The sequence below is a fragment of the Ursus maritimus genome, unplaced genomic scaffold (genome assembly GCF_017311325.1).
Source record: "Ursus maritimus isolate PB19 unplaced genomic scaffold, ASM1731132v1 scaffold_3, whole genome shotgun sequence".
NCBI classification, from domain to species: domain Eukaryota; kingdom Metazoa; phylum Chordata; class Mammalia; order Carnivora; family Ursidae; genus Ursus; species Ursus maritimus.
The window spans coordinates 93,798,181-93,807,338 of NW_024425563.1; the positions used below are offsets into that span (position 1 = coordinate 93,798,181).

The 9,158-nt window shown below is 53.2% G+C and overlaps 1 protein-coding gene across 1 annotated transcript; it reads right to left on the reverse strand.

Moving 5' to 3' along the window:
• Positions 1-286: 286 nt before the first annotated feature.
• On the reverse strand, positions 287-2,574 carry MRPS24 (mitochondrial ribosomal protein S24). Its single transcript, XM_040644438.1, has 4 exons — positions 2,351-2,574; positions 2,203-2,271; positions 1,900-2,011; positions 287-718 (listed from the first exon to the last, which is right to left on the reverse strand). Exons 1-4 carry the CDS (start codon positions 2,387-2,389, stop codon positions 435-437), a joined length of 504 nt encoding a protein of 167 aa, XP_040500372.1. The 5' UTR covers positions 2,390-2,574; the 3' UTR covers positions 287-434.
• Between the last annotated feature and the right edge of the window lie 6,584 nt (positions 2,575-9,158).

Sequence of the window (9,158 nt, forward strand, 5' to 3'; positions counted from 1 at the left end):
AAGAATTACAAGAAACTTTCATGGTTGATTTGACCCATGTCCATATTGTTTCAAAATTTTAAAAATTAATGTTATTTTATAATGACCAAAAATGGATTTTTCCCCTTTGAGAGAAAATAAAGAACTTCAGGTAAAGCTCCTGGTAAAGTGACAAGAGACTCATTGCACTGTAGCTATTACCCAAACCTCAAACAACTGGCAGCCTCTTGCGGAGTCTCGGAGCATCCTCGAAGAAACCTTACTAGTCCTCTTCTCTAAGGAGGAAAGACAAACCAAGAGGCAAGACAACATGGAAGCTCTATTTATTCAACAGCAGCTTTGAAAAGGAATCCTTGAGACAGTGAGGGAATGTATTTCCCCATTTCTCCTTCACTCCTTTCCCACACGTTTCTGTCCTTCGCAGGCTAGAGCCTGATGCAAAATAGGTGACTGTCTTAGATGTACTTATATATGACCTTGGAGGGCACAGTCTGGAGGTGCAGACGGACGGGACATTTGTAAAAGTGGGACAGCAGAGTCTCACTGTAGCCCACCAGGAAGTAAAACTTGTGTGCAGGCAGCTGCCTCAGGACCAGGGCACAGATCTCCAACTGGTTAGCCCGGCGCTTTAGGATCAGCTGGTCAGCCAGACACCCTGGGAAGGTGCCCAGCATGAACTTTCGAAGGAAAACATCCTCCACTGTTCGCTCTGCAGCATGGTCTTCCCCATCCAGGTTACCTGAAAGGAGAAGGGCACCTCGAAGACTCAGCAGAAACTCCAGAGGTAACAGCCAAGAGCACCGGGCACTCAATTCCACCCCCACCCTGGCTGCTTCTCTCTTCTTCTACAAGTAGAATAAAAGGAATAACACTTTAAAGCCCCAAAGTACATTATTTCATTACATTCACAAACAAATCCTGTGAAGTAGAATTCGTTATCTTGGATTTACAAAAGGGAAGAATGAGGCCTTAGCAGGGCACAAGACTCAGATGATCCTTTCCTGTCTCGCCCTTTTCCACTCTTTCTGGACCGCTTATAGAAGCACTGGCCATCCTTTGGCCCAGAGAGACAAGGCCACCAGCTACTTCTGAGACTAGGGACATGAGCTCTCTCACCAGCCAGGGCTATGGCCTCAACCAGTGGATTCTCAGTGTAGATCCTGAAACTTCTACACCTCCTGCAGTACTAAGAGTCTCCACACCCATCCCCAGGCCTTTGAACCAGAACCTGAACGGGCTGGGGGGGGGGGGACCGGAATCTGTATTTTAAGTTCTCTATACAGATGGATCTCAAAACACGCAAGCTGAGAAGTCTCATACTGAACAAAACACAGCTGATTCTCGTTAGTTCCCAGTAGTTACGTTCTATAAAGTCACCATGAGCAATGTGTTAGGGAACACTGAACCCTCGCTCCTAGGGAAAACACAGGGTTAAGTTTCTGGATGCCCTGGGTTAAGCCAGTTTTATCAACACATCAATATATAACTTTGTTTCATGTGTGTTTCTGTTTACACGACCGCTTAACACTGAACTCTGCCAACAGCACTGTAACTCGTGCCTGAAGGAAGCGCACCTAACATGCATATTTTCTCCCCAATGTACGTCACGCCCTTCTTGTGCTTCACACTTCACCACTATTTTAAGGGAGCGAAGTCACCGACAAAAAGCACAAAACTGTAGCGCGAGTGGATCTCGGAAAGAACACTTGTTTACGATATGAGCAGAAATGAGAAGACAGGGCCCTCAGCAGGGAAGGTGTGTACAGGGTGGCTGCTCTGCCCACGTCCCACAGCGCTTCACGAAGATGAAATCTGAGAATGAAAACCTCTGAATACGTAGGAGTTGAATCAAGCCTCTCGCACGTGTTTATCTGGTGTTTGTGTGAGAGCCACGACTGAGAGCCACGATGGGCCCCTCACCTGTGTGCAGCGACAGCCAGCCCTTGCGGTGGGCGATGTAGTGCGGCGCGTGCGCCTCCTCGTAAGTCACCGGCTTGTCCCCCTTGCCCACTCTGACTCGGGCCGCCCGGTTCTAGGAGCAGAGAGGGGTCGTGACTCTATGCGACCACCGACCCAAGCTGCCCACCCCCCGGCCCCCGGTTCCCCGCTCCTCCGTCCCTGAGTTCTCCGCCGCCCGGCCCCACTGCCCCCGGGTCCCCGGGCCCTCTGCCCCCTGGTCTCCGGCCCCCTGACCCCTGGGCCCCCACGCCCCGCCGCGCTCACCTTGGCGCAGACCGCGGACGTGTGCAGGGCGCGCCAGAAGCACGGCAGCTCTCGGCTCCAGGAAAGCACCTGTGAGAGGAGGGGACGTGAGACGGAGACTAAGGTCCCCACCACAGACCGCGGGACCCGGCCAGCGTCGCCCACTCACCCGTGGCCCGAGCACCCAGCAGCACACGGGCGCCGCCATCTTGGGCCCAGCGCAGCGCGCCGGACGTAGCACGGCGTCGCGAGGAGAGACGAGGCGGGGCGGTCTCAGGGCAAAGGTCAACCCCCGGGAGGCTGCGACCGCGGACAAGACCAAAGTGCAACCTGCGTGGGAGGGCTGGGCGCTTGATGGGCGCGGGGCAGAGGAGGGGTGGGGCCTGCAAGGCCGGGGCGGAGCCTCTCTGTCGGGGTAGGGTCGCGAGCGGGCGGAGTCTCGGTCGGGGCGGGCCCGTGGTGGGCGGAGTCTCGGTCGGGGCGGGGCCTGTCTGTCGGGGCGGGGGCGCAGTGGGCGGAGTCTCGGCCCGTGCAGGGAGCCGGTTCTTCCCGCCGCCCAGCAGCCGAGCGACGACTATCCGTGCACCTCTCCGCCTGCCGCGGTCGGGGTGTGTGTGGTGGTTCAGGTCCGGAACGCAGATGGTGCAAAGGTGAGGTCTCGCCCCGCGGGAGCTCGCAACGGCAGAGACAGGGCCTCCAGGCCAACGTGGTGTCTGCTGGGCCCGCTGCGCCAAGCCCGGGGCCCTGGGGCTCGGCTGCGAGTGCATCGCGTCCCCACCTTCTGGAAATCAGGTTGCTGAGTTCTGCTTCCAAATACGTCTTTAAAAAGGAAAGAAATCAAACAAACCTGGCTTTTATCCACAAAGAAGAAATTCGTTTTGGTTAAAATTTCACCCAGTTCTTCGAGGATGACTTATGCAGAGAAATATGTACAGTTTCACATGGGATCACACCCTGTGTCTGGTCGTTGGGGAAGGAAAACGTTAAATAAGAGAGAAGGGGTTGGATGGTAAGGAAACTCATACTCAAACCAGAGCATTGTCGCTGTAATTGGTATCCAGTAATTATTGTCCGAGGGAAAAATAACAACACTGGGTATTTACTTACTATTATTTCTTATTGGTATTACTTACTTCACAACTCATCACAAAAATGGAGAAAGCATGGACTCTGGAGTCGGACCCAGGAGTGACAGTCTTTGCACAGTTGAGCCTCAGCTCCATAATCTATAAGAAGGGTTTTATTAGCAGTACTAGCCTGTAGAGCTGTTGGGATAAATAGCTGTTATTGGTCATGTTTGGCTGAATGACACGGAATTGCCAACATTGGGCTGGTTTTGACGCACATCATTTACCCTAATGCTGCTTGCAAAGTCTGTGCTTGCCTGTGGTAGGGAGCACTGACTTATCATCTGTGTGGAGGGGTAATGGTGGGGGATGGTGAGTTGCCAAGGTCACAGAGGGGAGGGGCAGAGAAGGACCAAGACATGTATCCTGGCTTCGGGCCACTGTATTTTCCATGGTCAAGATTCCTCCGACCACTGGAAGCTAGGTCCTCAAAAAAACCTTAGTAAAGTGACAGCGTCTTTCATGCCGTGGGGCATATTCCTAACACTAAGAAAATTTATACTTCCAAATGTTTAAACTCCAGCTGTTCTGTGTTTTGGATAAGGGGGCAGAAGGAGAATGAGATCACAATACTTGCCAAATATAAGAACGCTCAACTTTTCCCAAAGGACCCTTTTAAACTGATAGTATTTTTAGTATTTTTTTTCTTTTTAAAGTTGCCCTAAAGTTTGATAATTTCATAATTTGGTAAGTTTTCTAAATCTGCCCAAAGTGGTGAGGAATACGGGATCTGGAATATGAATTAGAGCTTCCTGGCAAGTGACTTGACCTTCCTGGGCTTCAGTTTCTCTCATCTGTAAAATGGGAACAATGACAGTTGTTGTGGAAATTACGTTGTGAAATGCATAGCAGAGTGAGCAGCTAATAAAAGTGTTTTTTAAAAAGAATAAAGCCAGGGGCCCCTGGCTGGCTCAGTCGGTGGAGCATGCCACTCTTGATCTCGGGGTCGTGAGTTTGAGTCCCACGTTGGATGTAGAGTCAAAAAAAAAAAAAAAAAAAAACCTGCCTGTCATGCCTGCCATGCACCTCCTCTCGGGGAGATGAACTGCCTATTGGGGATTCATGAGAACCCACAGGACCACCACCCCCACCAGAGGAAGGAAGAGGCTGGTGTCGCAGCAAAGGTGACTCCTGACATCTGTTGGAGCGGCGGGAGGCAGCGGAGGTGAGCAGAGGCTGCAGTGGCTCGTTCTACCCCCAAGGCATCAGGCAGTTACACCATCAGATTTGTTTGTCTTCATTCGGGTGGCTCTCCCTTAGGCCTGAGGTGTCTCCTAGGAAATGCAGACAGCCCTAGGTCTTTTAAGTTGCTAACATCCTGCTAACTTACCATTTCATTATCTTTCTGCCAAGCCTTGTTGCAAAAAGGGTTCCAGTGGGGCCTTGCTGGGGGTGGGGCAGGTAAGTGTGTTGCCACTGAAAAAAAATTTTTCTTAAACATTAGTATGGATCGTTACATTGTTTTAAATCGCCCGTGAAAACAGTTTAAGGGGATGTTTTCTTTTTCTGTCATTTCCATTTGTGTTTTTATTTTATTTTAAAGAGAGAGAGAGCACAAGCAAGGGGAGCGGCAGGGAGAGGGAGAAGCAGGCTCCCCGCTGAGCAGGGAGCCCGATGCGGGACTCCATCCCAGGACCCTGAGATCGTGACCTGAGCCAGAAGCAGACGCTTCACTGACTGAGCCCCCCAGGCGCCCCTGTTAGTGTTTTAATGTACTTTGCTTCTCCTGTCAACCATGTAAAAGAGGCAGTCGTTTTGCTGAACAGAAAATGGAGGCTCAGAGAGTCACCTGGGGTCACAGCACTAGCCAGTGGTAGCAAGCCTCCTTGTCCCAAAGTGTGTGCCTTATCCGGGGTTCCCCTGCGTCATGGGGTGAGCATTCAGAACCATGTGGGATGGGGGAATGGCCTGGTTTTCTGGAGGTGGGTGCAGAAAGCTCAGGACTGGCTGTGGGGGGCGGGGGCTTCCTGGCAATGGAGCAACCACATTTAGGAACAAGAGACCCCCATGAAGGGCCCACCTAGGTTCCCACACCAGAACCCCGGGAAGATGAGGGTGCACACCTGTTTTTTCACTGACGTGAGCCTCTTAGCTCTCCATGATAACCAGGAAGAGCTAGAGTCACCTTTATGCTTTCACAGGGCTGGCTTCTGGTCATTTTGAGTCCCCTGGGCCCCCACCACAAGTACGGGACTGACAGAACGCAGGGGACAACACCCATGCTTTTTCAGTGCTGCGTAGAGGATCCCGACGTGCAGCCAGGGTTAGAACTAGCGTCCTAAACTCCAAGTTTATGGCCCAGCTCAAGGGTACCCCTATCTCAGAGAATGGAGTGCTAGCCAGGCTGGGGGGCGACACTGGGTGAGACGCAGACCATGGGCCCAGCTGAACTTGCAGAAAGCAGTCCAGCCTGGAATGTGGTTTTATTACCTTGGAAGTCACCAGAATCTAGCCTCGGGGAGGGATGCCTTAGCGGAGACGTCTGCCTTCCTGTTGGATGCAGGATTGGCCAAGACAGCCCTATTCATGTGGACTTATCCTAACTCAGAACTGCCGATGTTTTGCATTTTGTAAACCTCTGCTAAATCCGGTACTTCTTCGTACTCCTGGTAATTCATTTTCTCCTAATGACCAACCATTCACCAAAGAAGAATCCCAGAGGCTCTCAGCTCTATTCCGGGAACTAAGCCAAACCACCAATGATGTCCAGTTAAAAACAGAGTCTTGAATTGTCCTCTTGTTTTTGCACAGGTAGCCAGAGGGGCATGTCCCCCACCCTGTGCTGAGGCAAGAAGGGGGAAGTTCAGTGGGTTAATGATGCTTCTGTGTAGGGCCACTGAGGAAAGAGGCCCTGTCCCCCATAGTGGAGCTATCCAGGGCATGGAAAGGATGGACAGCAGACTGGGCCTCTTGTGTGCAGGCGCCTGGAGCTTTCCTTCCTGGTTCTCACACCCCGTTTGAGATGTGGCCACAAAAATGGGCACGAGGCTCTGCCTTCCCCAGGAAGCCCAGAAGGGGAGGGCAGAGAAGCAGACAAGTGAAAGGCAGTAGGACACAGACAAGGACGGGAGTCCCTTCCCAGGGTGGGCTAGAGGTGGGGCTGCCACCAGAGGCCCTCCTGAGAGAGGTGACTGCCACAGTTGGCCACGACAAGGGATGGGTCGGAGCCCCAGGCGGACAACAGCGTGAGTGAGGCCACCTCCATAGGGTGGGTGCTGTGGGGTGAGGGGCGGAAGGAAGGTTGCCAAAACCAGGGTCAACATCAGCTGGCTCACTTCTGTGGTCCTGACTCATCCGTGCCTGTAAAGCCACACTCTGATGTAATGTGGTTGAAGTCTTAGGAACTCAGGATAGGTTTATAGCCAAAATCATTTTTTTTATTACTGACTCGGAAAAAATATATAGTTTTTTTTTTTTTTTTTTTAATTGGGCGAGTTACATCTGAGGAGCTAGGGAGAGAGCAGCCCTATCAGGCTGACACTGGTACAGAATCTCAACACCGGCCTCCCTGTGTTTCAATAAATCTAAGGTAACGTTGATTAGAAGACATGGCTTTGGGTACCGTTAAGAGAAAGGGCTGCCAATTAATTTTAAGATACCACTGATTACGAGAAGGCTGCTGTTTGGCATGTTGAAATGTTTGAGACTGATACAGCAGGCAGGCCCTTCCTTCGCTCGAGCCTCGTGGGTGTGCAGACAGATGCAGACACAGCGCCTTGCGTGTGCGCACAGACCGCTCCCACAAACCGGGCTGGTGAGCCCACCACCACCGAGCAGGTGTGCGCGGGGGCGGGGCAAGGCACAGGGAAGTCAGTGACTTTGCTTAAGGGCGACATCATTAGCAGGAAGCAATGCCGGAGCCGGGTGTCCTGGGCCAGGGGCAGACGCTCTCGTGCCTGGTCTCAGACTCGCAGGCACATTTACTCCATCACTGACAGGGTTCACGCTCACCAAAGTACCAGGGTCCCCCGTGTCCACCTTCAGTCTCTGGGAGGCCCTCCGCCTCACTAAGCTTGGCCCCATGGACATGAGTGCCCAGGAGCCCTAGGGCTCCTGGGCCCCTGATGTCTTCAGGCCCAAGGCAGGGCCCTCAAGCTGTGGCCAGCCCAGGACCAGGCAGAGCAAACTCATGCTTAGTGTTTGGAGCCCCGGGGTCTGGCCCTGGGCAAGACCCAGGTTTCTGGAAATTGGAATCACAGGAGCAGCACTGACTTCAGGGTCTGAAGGAGAACCTCTCGTGGGACTGAACATCACCTAAAACAGGGTGAGGGGAACGCCATGACTGACGCTTTCCAAGGCTCCAGCGCAACCTTTCCGGTCCCTGCACCTGCGTGGCGGTGGTCCTCTCACACTGCCCAGACAGCTCGGGGCTCTGTTGGACGGCGAGTCCCCCACCACCACGGGGTCCTGCCCAGGGCACCCTCGTGCTCAGATTCTGTTACACCCAGTCTTTAGACTGGTCTGTTTTCAAAAGTTGCGCTTTAGGCAAATATTGGATGCAATTTCACAAACAGTGATTTTCCTGATTACTAAGCAGTTAATTTATTTTGGGTCCTGCATCCTTTTAAAAGTCTGTCAAACTCTTTCCCCAGGAAGAATAAAACAAAACACACACGTAATTTTCTCGAATTCAATGATTAAACCTTATCTTTGGGCGATGGACAGAGCCACTGGGGATAACTTCCCTGGTTCAGATTCAAGAAGAGCTCGAATCCAGTTTGTAAGGGAACTGATATTCACAATTCTAAGGGAGCTTTCCCTGAACTCTGGACCCATGATTATCCCGGTGATATTGCTACAGTGCAAGAGAAGCAGTGAACCAGCATCTTAATGATACCGAAGAGATGAGTTTCTAGTGCCAAGGGTTAGAGATTCTTTCTGCATCTCAGAAGGGAAAAGGTTTTCCTAAATGTATCAGCAAGAGGTCAGGTTTTCCGAGTTCCAGTACTGTTTCAGCCCCCAGCTTGGGCGTCCAGGGCCAGGCTCCCAGGACTCGGGAGCAACACTGAATGAATATCAGGGGAGCAGCAGCTGTGGCGACCTGGGGCTCCAGGAAAGGGGCCCAGGGGCTTGCAGTTCAAGAAAGGGTTCCCATCCAGACGGCTGCCTTGCTGAGTCCAGCAAAAGGGGGACAAGGAACACTGAGGGGGTTTCTAGTCACCACAGCGGGGGGAGGGGGGCGGTCTCCTCAAAGTCACGACAGACAGAGGGAAGGAGCCCGCAAGGCCTAAACAGCAGGTTCCCAGAGCTCACAGAGCTGGGGTTGGGTTCCAGGGATCATGGGGTGCCCCCGGCCCTGGTAAGGGCCAGCGCAGGTCAGGATTCAGTCACAGCATCCAGAGTGGGGGAGCTCACACGTGGCCAGCGGCCACGGATGCCGTCACGGAGGGAGCCTGGCCCCACAGGCATGAAGCAAGATGAAGGGCATGCTGGGGGCCGGCTGGGGTTGGCGTGGCAGCTGTGGGGGCCTGGGGATGAGCCGTGGGCCAGACAGAGGCAGGGCTGAGGGCCACAGCCTGTCCATCAGCCCCCCGACCCACACAGCTGTGTGCGCAAGGGCTTCACTGCTCTAGGCCTCCCTTATTGTCTGCAAGAGGGGATGGCCACCGCCATGCCCTGCATTACTGTGAAGACGCGGATCCCACTCCCAGGAACAGCATGCAGGGCAGAGCTCTGCTTAAAGACTGGGGACAGCGCGGCATCCGTGAGACACTTCTCTCGGGCATCCCCCATTCCCGACCTTCTGTCCCACACCCCTCCTCGGACACCGTGATCCCCTCTGAGGAAACAGGAGAGTCAAGGCAGAGAGGAACCTGTCCGTCACCACCATCTGCACATGCAATCATTCCG

Bases quoted from the DNA above. Each gene is read 5' to 3' on its own strand.
- MRPS24 (XM_040644438.1), bottom strand. From the start codon at position 2,389: ATGGCGGCGCCCGTGTGCTGCTGGGTGCTCGGGCCACGG. The intron at 2,012-2,202 runs GTGAGCGCGGCG...CTCTGCTCCTAG, and splicing joins CGTCCGCGGTCTGCGCCAAG to AACCGGGCGGCCCGAGTCAG. The intron at 719-1,899 runs GTGAGGGGCCCA...TTCTCCTTTCAG, and splicing joins CTGGCTGTCGCTGCACACAG to GTAACCTGGATGGGGAAGAC.